This window comes from Acipenser ruthenus, chromosome 8 (assembly GCF_902713425.1).
Source record: "Acipenser ruthenus chromosome 8, fAciRut3.2 maternal haplotype, whole genome shotgun sequence".
NCBI lineage: Eukaryota > Metazoa > Chordata > Actinopteri > Acipenseriformes > Acipenseridae > Acipenser > Acipenser ruthenus.
The window spans coordinates 39,334,427-39,353,237 of record NC_081196.1 but is presented as its reverse complement, the minus strand read 5'-3'; the positions used below and the strand labels follow the sequence as shown (position 1 = coordinate 39,353,237).

The window sequence follows — 18,811 nt, the reverse complement described above, 5'->3', positions numbered from 1 at the left end:
GCCCCACAATTATACACAGACGGTCACCAGTCCTGGGTGAGTGCAGTAGTGCTCGTGGTGGGTGATACAGGTTATAGTAGTGACAGTAGTGGTGATGTTCCGCTTTTAGTGCTGCCCCTCGGTGACAGCTCCGGAATCGTGTTAGTCATCTATTGTGGTGTAACAAACAAGACGATTACACACAGACAAACAAATAAAAAACACTCACGAAACTGCTTTCTTTTACAGAGGTCTCTCACCGTCCTTCTCAGTTTGTCATTCAAAAGCAAATGCGAAGGAGTAGATTGCGATTCTCTGTCCCCTTTTATGCTATCAAGCATGACCCCTTGGTAAACGAGTGCAGCTGTCTCTACAGTCTGCAGCTGCTACGTCATTTCCCTTCTGGGTCAATACGTTCCTGCAATGGAGTCTCGCCTTCTTCCAGACTGACTGACTTCCCGACCCTGGGAAAGAACTGTCAGGCCAGCCTGTCCAAAGAACTATACTTTCACTGCTTAGCGCCCTCACAGGCCAGGAGGGAGATTTACAACCAAGATTCATTATATTTCTGTCATAGGGTGTCACAGTACAAAATCTTTAACCACTCCCCACCATGGAAACGTTCCAAGGCAAGAGTTAAACTGGATACTGACCCTGACAACGATTAATTTGTGATGCTTTACTGATAAGCCTATTCATTTTAAAAAATGTCGTTGAATCCCTATATTATAAAAAGTAACACATGGGACTGAAGTATATTACTTTTGATTATAATTGCATCTCATTGTTCTTGTGAATTCTGTTGAACTTGAGCTTTGGTCTCGTGGTTTTGATGTCAACAGAACCCTTCGATACAATTATAGCCTTGTAATTCACTGCAACCCATCTGTTATTCTAGACGTTCACTGTATGCGCTCAGAATAATTGCTTAATTTCAAATATGTAAGATAGCTATTGTTTTAAAGTTTCAATAATTTTACTTTTTTACCCTTTTGCAGGTCCTGACAACGACCAGAGACAAATTGAGCCGCACCATACAGTTGTGTTTGATGATGGAGAGGGTATACAAGTGGAAAATAAGGTATTTCTCCTAATCCATTTATATTCCCCTTCCATTAGATTGTGTTTGCTAGGTTTTGCAGAATTATGTTTTATTGGCGTCTTGTATGGTTATTTGTGACTAAAAAATAAATAAACTGTCCTAAATTGTTGTTAGCGTTTTGAAATGTTATTTTTCTTCTTGATATTAAAGCAAATCATTGTACTGAGGTTTGGCTGAATGAATAATTTAATGTTTGTAGAAATACACGCATGAGCTTTTTGTGGGTCAGCAAGAATGTAGCAAAGTATTCATAATGTAATTCATGGTTGTCTTAGACTGGTATTCTACTCATTAAATTACTGCATGAATACAAATGCTAAGAAGATTGTAGCCTGTGTTGGTCTGTGTCTTTCAAATTCAGTAGATCAGTTCCAGATGTGTAATACATATTGTTTTTCTTGTCTCATTAAGGATCCTGAAGTAGCACACTTTGTAATAATTGCAGGAGAACCAATTAAGGAACCAGTTGTACAACATGGTAAGTAAAGTAACATGATAAAAGTTAAGAACATGATAGTTCTGTGACTATGGTATCCAGTCCTTGGTGACAAAGGAAACACATAACCAGTCATTTGGGGAAGTAGTAATATCTGCTTTTCCAGTGACTTCCATGTTTTCATTGCCTCTATGTTATTTTATGCAGGGACCTGTCGGAAGTGCAGGTTTACAGCTCCTTTTCTCTCTCTCTGTCCATGAGTTGAGAAGCTTAGAAAAGGAAAACGATGTCATCTTAACCAAAGCAGGCCTTGTTAGCCTTTGGATTTTCTGGTAGGGCCAATTAAGCTACAAATTATCCAGTAGTAGGATAAAAGTGAAACAAATAGGCATAAAAGTTACAGTCCCATGAGATATATTTTATAATCTATAGACACTAACAACATGTTAATATTTTTAAATTGGCCTTTATGAGCACATTTTTCTAACAAGTGGGTAGGTGTATCGTTTGTATTCTAATATGTTCCTTTGATAGCTGCCTGCAGGCAAGGAGTCGTGATCATGGAAGACTAGTATTGTTAGGAAAACATTTCTACCGATATTACGGTACCAAGTACAGACTGTGCAACTAATGAAATTCGACCTTAAATGGCTGCTATTATGTTACTAATCAGTTACCATAGGAATGGAATGGTTTTTTTTTGTTGTTTGTTTTTTTGTTTTTTTTTTAAAGTGCTGTCAGAATTGTATTGTTCCAAAAATCTTCAAATCAACCTAAAAAAAAGGTTCTCATAAAAAAATATCTCATAATTTAAAAAATAAATAAATAAAATAGTGTCTCATAACCACATAATTAGTTCTGTAAACTTGTTTAGTAATAACAAGCATCACAAAAATCCTATGTTCCTACTAGTCTCCCTTAATCTTGTGGATGAGATGCCTTTAATAAAGTAGGAAACTCTGTCTACTGTTACCATGACAACTAATGTGACCTATTTACAAGCTTTTATCTAGCATCATAAAGATTCATTACTTACTGCATAGTTCTTCTTAGTAACTTCTTTAACACATAAATATATTGAATTATTTGTTTTTCCAGTTATCGATTTGTTTTTAGACTTCTTAAGAACATGTGTGTAACACAGTTACATAAGTTGAGTAAATCCATGACCAGAGAATCAAAAACATTGACTTTATTTCTGATATTTCTGATCTAGAAACCACTGTAGAACAGGTTTAAAGGATTCTTACATGCAACTAACTTATTTATTGCTAGTTTTATATTTTTTAATATTGTCCTTGCAGAATAAAATGGGGGCTGTCGGTTTCTCACTCAATACATTTAAAAACCCTTATCCGAATAACAGTTTCATCTAAAAAAGTAGTTTGTGTCTTCAGCTGCTGACCTGGGGGTTTAAACGGAGTGCAGCTCACTTTAGTATATGTTACGCAAGTAGTTTAGTGCAGAAACACAACTTGACAACTATCAAACCATCTTCCCTTTGGCCCAAAATCATCACAGTCTGAAAGGTAAGATAAATACAAGCTGTTTATATTATTTATAATGGCATTTTTATTTCATTTACTAGGTCCTTTTGTGATGAACACTGAGGAAGAAATAACACAGGCAATCAATGACTTCCGATCTGGCACCAACGGGTTTGAACGAGCTAAATTATGGAAGTCAAAAATACGATACAAGTGAACATTTTCGGCATATGTTTGTGTTAACAAAATTTGACAAAAACAATGAATGTGTGACGCTTGTCTAACAACTCTTTTGGGGTTTTCTTCTCTACAGTGCATTATTTAATGAGTAAACAAATTCCAAGTTTTTGAAAGGGGCCTTGGTAGATAATGGGATAAGGGTGGTAAATATATCTTCAAGCTCTGCTTTTATAAATGTGTAGAAATAGCAGCCTTAGTTGGGGGTCAGTTTCTTAATTTTTACTGAGTAAGATCCATACAAGCATCTTTTCAAAGTGCTTTGCGAGTCTGTGATTCTTTTTGTTTATTTGTAAATGTGAAAAACCCATTAAAAAATATAGGAATGATTATATTGAAAATTTGCCTAGAATGGATGGATATAATTCAATCACATGAATGGCATTTCATATATTGTGGTCTATTCAGTTGATATAAAAAATGCCAGATCAAAACATCTTACAGTTCATACTAGTCCTTTAAGTTATTTCTGTCAGCAGAGTACAATTTCTTGGATATTCAAAGCCATCTATTTTTGTCTTTTTGACACTTAATTTCTCTTTCTCAGGACCAGCACCATGTTTTAACAAAAAGATCACGTACTGTATGTTGTTTATCTTCACAACTTACATAAATCCGTGTTTGGTTACAAGATGGCCTTCCATATTATTTTTTAATTCTTTGTATGTTGTAATGGTAACAGAACTTTTGTTTGTTTGTTTGTTTAATTAATAGGTTTAGTGCTCTTTTTGGTTTGGACATATGCAAATTACTGGGTATGTAAATTTATCATCATCCTTAATCGATTATGTGGTCATGTAACGTGTCATTCACTACTAGACCTATAAGCTTTACTTCACAAGGGGCATGGAAGTGGGTGCCAACCAATCATGACAGATCTAGCCCATAGACATTTACAAAATATTGTGACAAGCAACAGAGGTGATACAGTAGCCCAAATTACAGAAACCTTTAACACTGGAACAATGCGCTGGGAGCTACGCTTAATGGCCAGTTAAGGCATTTCTTACACTTTTTGGGCAGTCAATGTATTAGTTGTCGCTTAGTTACAGTATTGTAAAATTGTGAGGTGTTGTTTTCTCACATCAAAAACAGGATTGCACTCCTTAGTTTTGCCACAATTACCCCTGTTGGCATATTTGATGCAGAAGGTGGAATACAAAACAAAAAACCCACCATTTTCTTAATAAGATTTGTGTTCTCAGTAATTTGGACGTATGTTTAACTGGTGTGTGAAAATTATGAAAATGACTAGGTATGCAATTTCTCTATGGTATCTTAATTCCTTTATGTGGTCACATGCTGTGTCATCCACTTAACCTATATAAGCTTGTGGGAGGTGTATGTGCAACAAATCGGCGACCATGCAAAGGAGAAAGGACATCAGTGACTTCGCTAGGGGGTTTATAGCGGGTGCATGTTCTCATGGCGCTTCTGTAGGCAAAGTCATTAGAGCTGTCAATGTATCCAGACAGACAGCCTCACGGGTGTACCAGGAATGGAGATTTCATAGAAAACGCTGCAATGCCAAGAAGGGTCGAAAACGGATCATCAGTGGCCCAGCCAAAAGACGTTTGAAAATAATTACGAGGAGGAGGAGGAGAGGTGCTTCAATAGTTGAAATTACAACTGCCTTCAACAGGGGACGTCATATTCTTGTTTCTACTTCAACAATAAGCAGGGAGTTACGTCGTATGGCCATTTAAGGTCATTTGCTAATTCTTTATCCAAGCAATGTAATAATTGGCGGTTTCAGTATTGTCAAATTGCCATGTTTTTCTTCATTTAAAGAAACGAGTGAAAAACAACATACTGAATAAAAACCAATTGATCCTCGTTAAGCATTAGTTGTATTTCTGAATTTTTGGATCAGTTTGTTAGAAGTAAAAATTTACATTTTGAAGAAGATATGATTTAACTATTAAAATATATTTTTTATTTGTACCTACAGGTATAGTACAGTACTTTTTTATGTTTAATAAATAAGAAATTCAGATATGAGTGTAAATATCTACCGGTATATATGTTTTACATATTGCTGTTTCTTGTGTTTTGAAAAGTGAGTCAGAAGCCCAGTCACATTGATTAGGTTTCTGCCTTGTTGGGAGTGTATTATATTAGCAGTGCCATACTGTACACTGAGGAGGTGACGAATTTACCTGTAGATTGCATTAGTTCCAGATCACTTCATAATACATCTGTTAGAAATGTTAATGTAAAATATAGTACATTCTTACTGCATTTTTTTTTTATTGAATTCAGATTGTTGGCTACTTTTAACAGGGTTTTGGGTGCATTGCAATTTTTATAATAGTTATCTTGTTTTACATCAGAAAAATGATGAAGCGCATGTCATTAAAAACGTGGAGGCTAAAACACTAAGCTCCAAGTGTGGTAGTTTCATATTTCAGGTTCATTACTCCCCAGGAAGAATGACAGCATGCACCACAAGTCAGTAGGTTTCAAAGCTGATTCCATTGGCTGCTGTGCATGAACAGGGTTTGGGTGGGATCAAAGCCAGTTTTTTTTCCTTTTAACTTCACTGTCTGCTGTGGTCTGGATCAGATTTAAAACACATGTTTCTGCACGTTCTACAAGGGCAGTGAATTCAAGGAAAATATCACAGAATTGGATTAAAGCTTTCAGCAGCTAGAAACCTGTGCCTGTTGAGTAGAATTTCAGCAGCAAAAAGAAAAAGACTTATCTCTCAAAGACGGAATACATTCTCTTATGAATATTCGTCTGTACAGATCACAGCATTCAAGGATTGAACACTAGCTTATGAATTTAACAAAACCTTGAATGGGAATCTCTGAGGTCTGTAATTACTTATTTTTGATATTTGAATTCTTCAGTAAATTTCCATACTTATCAGTTTTCTCCTTGCTGAGAATCTGAGTTGTGTGATTACAAGTTCAACCCATTCAACTCATGTGCAAGTGTAAGCGTATGTCTGCTGCCTGCCAGGCTTCAAAAGGCTGAATTTTCTTTTCTAAGGAAATGTAATACCTGTCTGACTGGTCCTGCTACAAAATATACACATATTGGAGTTCTAAATAACACAATGAAGACACACTGCTGTATCATTATGCACCTATTGGCGGTTTCGTTTGTACGACTAATGCAAGGGGCAGAGTATGATCATGACACTCAACAGGTAAGGTGGTTTTATGTACATCTTTCTAATATACCATATATGCACTCTTTTTTTGTAGTTCTATTTTACACTGTTACTTACTATACAACATTGACAGCACTGAAGATTGAATAGCTAGCAACATGGGCAGCTGCATGTTGAGGTTTATTCCCACCCACTGCCCCGGCAGTGAACCTCCACCCACGACAAACTGCTAATTGACATCTCAGAAAGTACACTGTATAGGATGTTGAAAAGAAAGATGTTAAAAACCCTTAGAATGTCATAGAAACTCATTGGTGAAAATGTGTCTTTTGACTGTCTTTAGCAATAGATTTTTTTTTTGGGGGGGGGGGGGGGGTCTTTTTACATACGGTACTGTATCTGAGAGACTTCCAATTAGGTGGTGTCCATTGTGATAAAAGTGGACATTCACATTTCAGTAGACAATACTGAACATAGGAGATAGCAGATAATTTTTTTCTGTTTTACAAAAACTGCTTGGAGTGGTTTATTACTATTAACTTTATTTTGACATGAGACAAAACAGTCATTTAATATATTTTTGGATTGAAAATACAATAACAATTGAAATGTGAATGCAAAACGTGAGAGCAAGATGGGCTGAATGGCCTGTCATTTGTAACCTTTTTTATGTAAAACCTTGGTACATAATCAGAATAACACAACAACAGCCGGCAATAACTTAGCTGAAAAGTAAAAACATAAACAGCACACTTTGAAGCGATTAACTAAATCAAAATGTTTGTCATTCTTAGGAATTATTAAAATGAAAGTGTTGATTTTAAATCTGCTTGAAAACAATGAAGGCTTAAATTGTGAACCCATTCTAAACCCATTTAAAGCTGCCAACCATGCCATCCTCTTCTCCCTGGTCTACTATTGCTACCTGCAGAAGTTACCAACTCCACAGTGCATACTTTTCCCCTGGCATACCAATGAATTGCTCAAGTCAAGCAACTTTTGTGTTTAATATATCTGACAGTTCCTGACATTATTGTTTGGACAGACAACTGATAAAACATTACTTGGTAACTACATATCATCTGAATAAGGGGGCTTACCTGTGCATTATTATATAGCAGTAGTAACAACCTGATTACATCATTAAATTCAATTATCATTATATGGGAATTTTTTGGGAATGGCTTAGAAATTCATTACTACGTGTGTGACTGAAAGTGTACCTAAAGGCTTAAACTCCAGTCAGCTTATCGTAAGTTACCATGTTTTCGTTCTGTAAAAATAAGCAAGATATCTGTTCATAGTTACTTGACCGTGATTTTGAACAATTGGGCCCTAGGGAGGATAAAACTGGAGCCAACCAACTTCACTTCCCACAGCTGCTGGGAACTAAATTCACCTTGGAAATGGCTAGTTTGCAACTTAACTATTTACAACCATTAACAGAAATTCTGTTGTAAATGTTAATCCCAAATGCAATTTCAGAGAAAACAATAGTACAAATTACAAACAGAATGTTCAATAAACTGTTTCATTCACACCCTCTACAGTATAAAACTACAGCCGTCAGATGTCTGCACAGCTGCAAACGCTTTAATATGCAACTGTTTCCTGATGTAAGCAATCCAATTTGCTAGAAAATGGTTGCATGACCCAAAAATACTATTGTCTCTGATATCATACCCTAGCTCAGGGCATACTTTTATAATATACAGAAATTAACATGTTTCATAATGGTATCTAGCGCAGAGCAGAAAATATGTTTCACATATTTCACATTATATTTTCTCAAAACTTATGATTAATTTAAATTGATATCAGAATTATCATTGTGTTCTTATAGAATAAGCCACATTAAAACATGGAACATCACATCTAAAACCGTATCCATCATAAACACCAGGATTAACATCACGTCAAATACAAGCCACTAGGTAGTCTGCTTGATAATAAAACAGTTTTGGAATGTATTGGTATGCCAGCGCACAGCAGGTGCATGTGCTATACTATAAGTGGGATCTAATTTCAGTCATAAATAATGATGTCAGGGTCCTTGTTCCCCACTGCAGGAGGGTGGTTTCCTGTGGGTGGGGCAGCTATTGCTTCCCTTTGCTACAGTAGGCTGTAAACTCAGGGATAATGATTTTGCACATTTATAACAATTACCTTTCAACGAGTCCTGCAGCTCCCTTTCTGACAGATTTTATGTGATGTGTTTTATTACACATGCAAAACTAATTTTCAGACAGAAATATTGTGTCATTTTAACACTGCTACTTGTATGTGTCATAAAGATGTGGGGAAATGGGCCTGGGAATGATGTGTTTGAGGTTTCTAATTTAATTGATTTCCAGTACTCACTGTCTCTGAATATATCTGTGGTATTGTGTTATTCCGGGTGCACCATCAATTTGGGGGGAGGGGGTATCTCTTGGCTGCCTTGGAATTGGATGTATTTTTCAATTTATCACACATACATTTTATTTTATTGTATGTGGTTAATCTAAACCAAACAGAGAACCTCAAAAGTATTTGTTTGAGGAAAGGCCCACTCACCCAGGGTAAAGACACAGCTTTTAGTAAAGTCCAGGCCGATGTTTATGGAGGAAAAGTGGAAAGGAGCAGTTCGGGAGGGAGGCAAGTTTTCTGTAAAGGACAAACATTCCTGATTCATGCACCATCTTCTTCTCTACACTCGAACGATCAGCTTTATATTTTTCTATTATCATATAACATTAGAAAATTGTGCTCTTGTTTAGTAACTTGTTTCATCCATAGCTGGTGTTTTGTTTAAATGAAAACACTTAAAAGTTAGCTTAAAAGTAAACGCTTTATTGGCTGAACCACACTGTAGCTTACACTACTGTATTGTTTTTCTCTTGTACCTCTGACCTGGCCCCCTTGCTCAGTCCCTCCATAAGGCCATTGCCTTAATGCATTGTCTGAGAAATGCAGCAAGTATAACAATAACTACAAATCACTCAATGGTGGCATGTAGCATTAAAAGATACAATTCTAAGACAACCATTTCACCTCAAAGTCTTTCTCTTCTGGTACTTCCAGCACAACATTTCTCCCACAACAGTGACAGTGATCAGCGCTATCAAATCCTCCATGCAGTGAGGATAAACAGCTATCAGCTATCAGCTATTGACACACCGATTCACCACTTTTAGTTCTTTGACCCACTTAAAACAATTCTAATTCAACTGATATTCTTTCAAAATGCAACTACCACTGATAATATAAAACGTGCTGTCATGGAAATGTTTCAAATGGGGATATTTCACACAAATTCACCTGCTCTTCCATTGCTTTAAACCTTTTTAAAATAGCAAAATAACACCAATTATACTGCAGCCACCAGCACTTTAACTGGGAGCTGAGGAGTTTTCTCAGTTCTATATATATTCTGAATTTGTAACCATTTAAGAAATAATCAATACCAATATTCAACCAGTTGTATAATTGGTTCATTCAGCACTACTTTCTTCAGCCACCATGCAGCAACAGTGCAAAAGAATGACTGTCAAAACCGCCTCTGCCTGACTTGCCCTGCAGCATCACCATTATGCAGCTATTCTACTTACATCCTCTGCCCTACAGGCTTCTTTAAGCTCTGATTGCTGCATACAGTGCTAGGTTTAGTGACTGTATTTTAAAGTGGGGACAATGATTAGGTCCTAATATAGCTAATGATAAAGATGTAAATAACGAAAGCACACTGTAATGGTGTATTTCTAGGAGGTGAGTAGTAATTATAAAGATGTGTCTGGTACGCATTGACTGGCACTAGCAGGGGGACATTTCCTGAACCAATATGCTGTCTAATATATATATATATTTTTAATATAAGTCACTACAGTTTGTAATGCTAACAATGTGGGCATACCCTCTAATTCTTTTATACCCCTTTAGGGTCTTTAATATGCTAGCAAGACCAGCTAATTTAAAATTCAGCACTCAGGACACAACACAATGTAAGGTTAATGTTTTCCCATGCTGGAGGAAATCTTTCTGGTTATGGTGGAAGTAGGCACGTTTGTGCCTTTGTAGTTGATGCCAGGTAACAGTGTTTGGCGTCATCCCAGCAACATGTATTTTGCCAGCGTATTACAGGTTAAGGACTCGCATTCATGGTTTAACTGCCTGTTCTTGCAAACCACTATATTTTCTTTTCTGCTTTCTTTAGAATGTACACACTCGTTTTTCTTCATGCATAAACATGTTGAGAAATTGAGGTGTGTTTAGTTATGTGTGGTTTTGTTTGAAGTTTCTACTTCACACCCATAAGCAATAGAGAGATCTGCCTGTCTATATATATATATATATATATATATATATATATATATATATATATATATATATATATATATATGCTTGTAGGCCTGTAGGCCTTGAATTGACCCTCAGGCATGTATCAGCATGTTTTGTAATATGATTAACAAGTGATCACAGAAGTTACTGGGTAGCATTTTTCTGGGTACTGGTCATCAGATTCTAAAAAATAAAAAATAAAAAATAATAAAATAAATTCTGCAGCCACAAGCCTCCAAACAGCAGATTTTGTAATGGAATTTGGTTTTAGAAAAAAATTATGTGTTTACTTTTTTGTGGCAACCACCGTGGTCAGGAACCTCCTAGGTTTGTATAATAAACATTAACATAGTTTACACTGAAGATTCTTACACAGATTCCTGAGGTATTTTCTGCCCATAAAATACCTGTACGAGTTTCAATCTGCATCAACTTTTCTTTTTTTTAAAATATATATGATAGTAAATAGTTGACGCAAACTATTGAGTACAGTACTTTGAGGATACTGTGAACACCTCCTTTGCTTGTTCTTCTTTCAAATATATACTGCGTACTGACTATAAATGGGTATGGCCACTCTAGTTTAGAACTAGCTGAAAACACAGAGCATTTGTTCAAAGCTGTGGTATTACTGAAAGTGAGTCAGGAAGAACATGAAAAGTTATGCACAAGTGGAGGCCATTTGTCCAATCATTTCTTGTCTGGTGTCTAGTATCTTGGTCTAGTCTGCCTCTCAAAGACCTCAATGACTCAGCAGCTACAGTGTGGCTTTGTAACCCATTCCATATACTCACCACTCTCTGTATAAAAAACGGTTTCTCTTTTTTATTTAAACTTTTTCCCTTGTATTATCCAACTGTGTCCTATTGTCCTGGTCTCTGTACTTGAAATAGCAAGTCTTTTTAGGAGGCTAGTCAGCTATACACACACACACACACAGATCATTTAGTCAAGGACACTGTTTATCTGTTTGTTTAGAAACAATATGTATAGTTTAGGTTTTTTCACATATTTGTCATATATATTATACTTGTACTGATTTAAACAAGCAAATTAAACTATATATATAGAGAGAGAGAGATTTCTTTTCACACTGCACTTTCATGTGCTAGTGGGTTAAAACAGTATACACCAGTATAAAACATTCCTATTTGTGTAGGATTAACATTCCTATTTGTGTAGTGGTTAAACCAAAATACACATTAGCTTACTCTATAGTTTCCAAAAAGCAAGTCTGGGTGACAGTTGAAATGTTTTATTTTGTTTGTTTTGTTTGTATTACAAATACAGCTCAGCCTGAATCTTTTTTTTTTTTAATTTTTTTTATTTAGTTTAATTTGAAATAAAAACCTATAATGTGTCTGATCTGAACATATCTACAATTTAGAGTATTCATTTCTTAGGAAGGACAATGCCATCTAGAGGTAAGGAGAGAAATTACAGAGACTAGCCTTGTAATCCTCATTTCCACTGATCATAGGGCATTTTCTGTTTCACTTATTCCTAGTAAAAGTTAATAACATATTGTAATGTTTTGTGAGAATGGAGACAGACAGAGACAGGGATTACAGTTCTCGAATTCACGGTTTATTATTTACTGGTATTTAGTCGCTGTCAGCCGTGACCCATGCCTCCAAAACAATAAACCTTGCTGGCTAATGATGTCCCTCTTTTAATTGTACTACTGGATTTTCTAGCTACTCTCTTTCCTTAAAAAACTCTATTGGCCCCTCTCTCTCTCTCAACAACCAAACCTTTCTACTGTTTTACCGTTGCCAGCTCAAGCTGTCTTCTTTGAATATTTAAGACTGGAGTGTTCGCCTGCCCCATGCTGCTCAACACTCTCACCATGTCCGAACACCAAAACAAGTACTTAGTTACGCAGACTGCCAGGTCGTTACACAGCTCCGCCTCAGGGACCAACAAAGTCGCGAAAACAACCTGGGAGTCTGGTAGTGCTGGTGGCCCTGGGCTCCCAGCAGTCGTGGCTGGCGGACTGTCAGGCCTGGGAGAATTAGAACCTCCTGGTAGGGGAGTAACAGGGATGAACGAGAAGCAAGTGGGGAAAGGGGGCTGTCAGGCAAGGGGGAGACAGGAGATGCTGGGTCAGGTTCTGCCGGGTTCTGTCCTCTGGGAGGTAGCTGAACCCGGTAGACCACTTCCCCGATCCTCTCCAGGACCCGGCATGCAGGAGTTCAGGAGATTGAATCTTGTACTGCTGTGTGGGTCGTTACAATATGAATACATACATTTGATTATACAGTGCATTGTCCAGAATCATTCATGTTTTTAAACTAAAATAAAGAAAAGGACCATTTATAAATACAGCACCATGACACAGATGGTAGGCTATATTGTGAAATAAATGTATTTATTGATAAATCACAAATTACATGACAATTAAAACATGTTATTGGGCAATATGACTTGCATATTGTAGTGAACCTCAGTTCCCGCAGGCAGGCGCATCACACAGGTCGAGGCAATCCACACACAAGCGGAGGGCAGGCGCGAACTCGGGACCTCTCACACTAAAGCATGGCGCCGATACCGCTGTACAAAAGAGCTGGCTCCCTTGCAAGGAGCGTATATTGGGCTTATGTCTTTGTGTGATTACGTCACCTACCAGCCCTGTTGCTGCCTTCCCCCATGCACGCTACAACATTAAAGGGCTTTATATAGCCAGTGTGAGGGGGCCCATACAGAATGTAATGCACGCTGTTTCAAAATGAACAAAAATAATTCAAAAGAAAGAGCATTGTTAATGTGTTTGTTATTAGTGGCTTTGTCTTACAAAAACTTTTGAACAGCCGCAAGAACTGAATTTCTTTTTTTTAATTAAACCTGTACCATGAAAGCATGGTAAAGCATAGGCAAGCATAGTAAAGCTTCAAAAATACAGTGTAAAAATACTGTTGTAATCTTTTATAAGGGCTTCCACCATTAACTTTGGAAAATACAAAAAGAAAAACAAGAACACGGTTAGATTTGGTTCACACTGACATAATTGCGGTGAAAAAAACTAAACTATACACATATTGTTTCTAAACAAACAGATAAACAGTGTCCTTGACTAAATTGTCAGTGTTTATTGTTAAGTCTGAAATTAATAAACAAAACATCAAACTCACAAAACAAAGATAATTATGCACTATGGGCATACAAGGTGTCACTGAGTTGATGTGATTAGCCTGCAAATATCACAATGATCCTTAATGAAAACTGCCTATAAATCCCTTGGGTGAGGGAAACACCACTTCACCTCAGTATCTTGTTAGTCTGTCTGCCTATCATTTATTCCATGTTTACACCCCACTACATAAAAAGAGCAGGGAAGCCTTGGAGCACAGGATTAGATCTACCTCGAATCTCGAGGAGCTGCTGCAGACCACTCACTACGAGGACTGGAAGCTGTGGAAGTGCAGACTGAAACTCAAGGAGCTCGCGACCAAGAACGATTCCCCCTTGCTGACCTCTCACCGCTCCACGCGGTATGCTGCTGCCGTCTATGACCTGGAAATTCTGAAAGGCAAGTGTACTGTATGAAGAGACCTGGAGTCTGGGATCATGGCAGGCTCACTTGGCCAGAAAATCTGCTGTAACTCACTTGAAGGGTGACAGATGACACTCCAGATGACATGTTGCTATCACCCTTTATATTTAAATTTGGCAGACACTTCTGTGTCTGCGGGTTAAACTATTTGTCAAATTATACCCTATAGCAGAATAATAACAATTTTATAAAATAAAAATAAAAATAATCACATTGTCAAAAACTACCAATGAGGCAGGTGCCTGTTTAGCAAGAATAGTTACTACTGGGTGAGACAAGTTTCTTTGAAATAGTACAAGACACACCAAAAATACTTTTACTGTTGATAACATATTCCTTTACTATATGGCTCTTACTGTATATTTTATTTCTCATACTATGACTTGTAATAATCACATTACCATTGTCCTTTTCTTGAAGCCATTGATGATGAGTGGCAGAAAATCCAGTGCACGCCCCGGGAGACCTGCGTAGATGTTGCCAAGGAGCTAGCCACTAACACAAACGTGTTCTTCAAGCCACCTTGTGTGTCTGTCTTCAGGTGTGGTGGATGCTGCAATGAAGAAAGTCTGTCATGCAGAAACACGAGTGTCTCCTACATCACTAAAACAGTAAAGAGATGTATTTATTTATTTGCTCTGAATGTACAGTTATGGTCTCTCAACGCAGCAAATGCTCACAAATACCTAAGTCCTATTGCCAAGCCGATTACCGCTTTGCACCTAGGAGCTCAACAGCAATCTACTGACCTCTTGAGGACAAAGGACAGTCTAGCAGGATGCTCATCCTTCATCTGGCCAGTAGGGGGCTGCTGTATGGCAGTCAGGTGACGCAGTCCGTGCCGTCAAATCCCAACTTGGCAGAGCCAGGACATCAACCTGCGCTCCCCTGACTGTGTAAGGGATATTCAAACTGCTTGGATATCAATGCCATTATACCTAATTCATGTATGTTTGCATTCTCTCTGTAGCTCTTTCAAATAGCCATTCCACTGACATACATGCCACAGCCTGTGACCTTTGGAGTAGCCAATCACACAGCCTGCAAGTGTATGCCACCTACAGTGATCCGAAGACATGCGCCCCACCACCACAGAGGCAACAGGTATGTGAGTGTTTGTGAGTTCAATGAGTGTCTGGTGTTCAATGAGGAGGCAAGGGTGATTGAGTCCTGATGAGAGGAATGATCATTGCTGGGTCATAGTTTAGTCTTGTTATAAAGTGATGAAAAGAGTAGAGTGGATTTTCTGTCTAACTCTGATATTACAGGTTTTTTTAAAAATATTTTTTACAATGAACATACTACTGATGCTACAAGGCTAAAATACATATTTGTTATTACTATTATTACAGAATGTAGTATGGGGCAACACAATAAGGTAGCTGAAAGTTGTGTTAAAATTGCCCTTTTAATTAATTTAAATATTCCAGTTTTTAAACTATTTGAGATAGAAACATCCTGTTTGCATGGTAATACCTCGGGAATCATGTGACTTTTTGCATCACGTTGCCCTCTCCTTTTTATATCCCAGTCTAAAATTGCAATTCATATGTGAAAAATAAGTTTAAAAGGAAAATATGAACTAGCCTTACTAATTTATTTATTTTGTCATTTTTGTTTTCTTCACAAAACTCTTTCATTTTACACGAGCCCAGGTTTAATAGGTTTTTCGACTCAATAGTAATCTAGGTCAAAGTTTTATTAGACCGTGATACTCACTAATGATACATCAAGCTAAACCAATTCTTAAATAATTTTTAATGCATCTCTTCCAGTTGCCACCATTCACCAAAACCATGTAATAATGCTGAGTTCTGGGACAGTATAACATGTCAGTGCGTGCCATACCCACAGAGGAGGATGAGAGCAGGTAGGTGTCAGCTTGTTGATAACGTGTGGAGGATAACTAGTAATGTCCATTTCTGTGCCACAGTTCCCCGTACTCTATATAAATGATAATAAAATAAAATAAAAGTTTATTTTATATAATTTAAATAGCGTCTGAAAATGGAATTGACTGATACTTCTAATGTTTTCATAAGCTTCAAATGCTTTCATGTGCCTTAGAACCTTTAAACAGACAACATAACCAAACAAAACAGATCATTGATAAGCATTTAATTAAAGGTGAAATTCAAAAACACATCATATTTATACTTTTTTAATTGATAAAAGCGACTCATATTGCAGGGCCTTTCTTAAGTTAAATAGCTCTATTTCCGGAAAGCACAAATATATCAGGATATTTTTTTTTTTTAATTTAAGATCTCCAATTATTTTACCCCCGATTTTCTCCCAATTTGGAATGCCCAATTATTATTATTATTATTATTATTATTATTATTATTATTATTATTATTATTATTTCTCCTTCACCGCGGCGATTCCCCACACAGCTCAGGGACCCGAGGCTCAGTGGGCGTCCTCCGATCCCACAAGCCAATCGGCGTCTTTTTTACACCCAGGAACTCGAGAGTGAATGTCAGCAGGCTACCAGCCTCTGGGGGACAAAGACCAGCCCTGCAATCTCCGCCCCCAAGCTCACTCGACGTCTGGCCTGTAGGGGTCACTGCAGAGCGCTGAAAAGAAACAGTCTAAGCCAAATCCCACCTCCCCAACCCGGGGAGCGCCAATGCAGCGCCCCCGCGGAATCCCCAGAGCCTCGCACAACCAGAGGATTTTATACTTAAGATCCGCTAAACTACTTTATTGATCTTGAAATTAAAACTTTTGACATTCTGTTCTAGAACTTTCTCCGATCGCAGAGCTGGCAGTCTGTGGACCCTTTTTGGTGTTTGATGAAGATTTGTGTGAATGTGTCTGCAGACGAGAATGTCCCGTAAACTACTCCATGAACTTTGGGAACTGTACCTGCCAGTGTTCTGAGAGCTCGGAGACCTGTGCCCAAAAAGACAAGCTTTTCGACCCAGAGTCTTGCAGGTAACATTATGACTGTCCCATGAATATTCAATCAATCTTTACCAATGACTGCGTCACAAGCCAATGCTTCTGTCCTCCCATGGTGGATCAGTGAGGCCACAGGGATGTTTTTGCTCACAAAAAACAAAACAAAAAAACTCTTTTGAAGGGAAGCCTGGTCAAAGGGGTGGCAAAAGAGATGATTTAATTACAAAGTAAAAAACAAGAGCAAATCTTTGTTTACTCCTTTAGAGTTATTAAGGCCCCAAAGTTTGAAGTCGTTATCAAATTTTGTGTTGATTTTAGGAACCAAAAATAATGTGGAAGCTCATTTTACACTTTCATTCCTCTTTTCTGTGCAGCTGTAGGTGGGAGAGGGAGTGCCCAGTAAAACACTGCCACCTTGGAAGGTCTAACAAGCTGAAAAACTGCCACTGTGTCCGGGAAAGAAAGTACCGCAACCCCTGAAACAGGGAAAGACTGAGCTAACTCTCTTCAGAGCACTGCTTCATAAGCTTCACTTAATTTATTAATGTGTTTGTATTATTATCATTATTACACAATGTACACCTAACCTAACTCTTAATCCCCTTACATGCAATATTAACATATGACTGTTGTATGACTGTTGCTCGTCCATTAAGTAAGCACTGAACATTTAATCTGATATTTTTGTATTTTTTTGTATGTGTTTAAAATGTCTTTTATGAAAAACATTACTTGCACACTTAAGTTGTACCTTCTTTCCTTTGCTGTCTTCCACAACGAAATCCTTATGGTCACGGGCACATTCTGGAGTTTTTGTGTGTCTAGGCTTTTTTTTTTTACATTTCGCCACAATTTCCAATTCTGTTTTAAATTCCCCCTATCTAACTATAATATAGCTTTAAATCCCCCGAGCAAGCCTTCTGATTGTAATCTTGTTTTAAATCTCACAAGCGGAGTCTCCAATAGAAATGTAGGAATGTGCTGTTACACAGTAGTTGGGGCGGGTTTAAATATTCAGATCGAATCAATGATAGATACAAGTCAGGAAGGAGGGACATTACCCAGAAGCACACTGGGAAAGGCAGTTTGTTTTAGTTTTTTTGTAGTAGTTGTTTTTTTGTTTTTTTTAATGGGAAAGGGATGAAGTCAACGTGAACTGAGTAACCATTTCCAGTGTTTTTCCGGTGTTTATTGGCTATACACTTGATTTCATTGTTTTTGTGTTGAGGTTGTTTTAATGGGTTTTATCTGTTAAAACTGAAAATCTGAAGTCCTAGGTATTATGTTAATTTTCTTTTCACTCGTTAAGCTACTTATTTTTGGTGTGGATTGTTGTATGCCAAAGTTGTATTAAAAAAAAAAAAAAACTTCTGGCCAGTGGACACTGTGAGAAATGAATCCCAAAGTAGCCATTACAGTATCTTGCATCTAGCCAGTCTCCTATGCCAGAGTCCCACAAAGCTGTGAATCAGGATACAACAATGACACATTTTAGATGAAACACCTTCCAGAGAAATTCATGCAAAGTTATATGTGGACTAGCATAGTTCTAACTGCCTTGTGTGTTCTGCTTCCAGAGACCCATGGAGTGTTCTGTCACTGTTTCATTGGCAAGTCTGCTACTTTGTGTACAGTTTAATATAGGAAACGTCTGCAATGAGACTGTCGATTG

General features: G+C 37.4%; 2 protein-coding genes across 3 annotated transcripts in view; both read left to right on the top strand.

Annotated features, from left to right (window-relative positions):
- Window positions 1-5,082, top strand: part of pir (pirin) — a 38,598-nt gene extending 33,516 nt beyond the window's left edge. For both annotated transcript variants that reach the window (XM_034010425.3, XM_034010423.3), the window contains exons 8-10: window positions 978-1,060; window positions 1,493-1,559; window positions 3,106-5,082. In XM_034010425.3, coding sequence (XP_033866316.1) covers window positions 978-1,060; window positions 1,493-1,559; window positions 3,106-3,221 — 266 coding nt within the window. In that variant the 3' untranslated portion in view covers window positions 3,222-5,082. The remainder of the gene's footprint in view (window positions 1-977; window positions 1,061-1,492; window positions 1,560-3,105) is intronic.
- Window positions 5,083-5,757: 675 nt separating this feature from the next.
- On the top strand, window positions 5,758-17,876 carry vegfd (vascular endothelial growth factor D). The gene is made up of 7 exons (XM_034011106.3): window positions 5,758-6,398; window positions 14,007-14,208; window positions 14,653-14,843; window positions 15,203-15,336; window positions 16,008-16,102; window positions 16,980-17,172; window positions 17,514-17,876. Exons 1-7 carry the CDS (start codon window positions 6,306-6,308, stop codon window positions 17,617-17,619), a joined length of 1,014 nt encoding a protein of 337 aa, XP_033866997.3. The 5' UTR covers window positions 5,758-6,305; the 3' UTR covers window positions 17,620-17,876.
- Window positions 17,877-18,811: the final 935 nt, after the last annotated feature.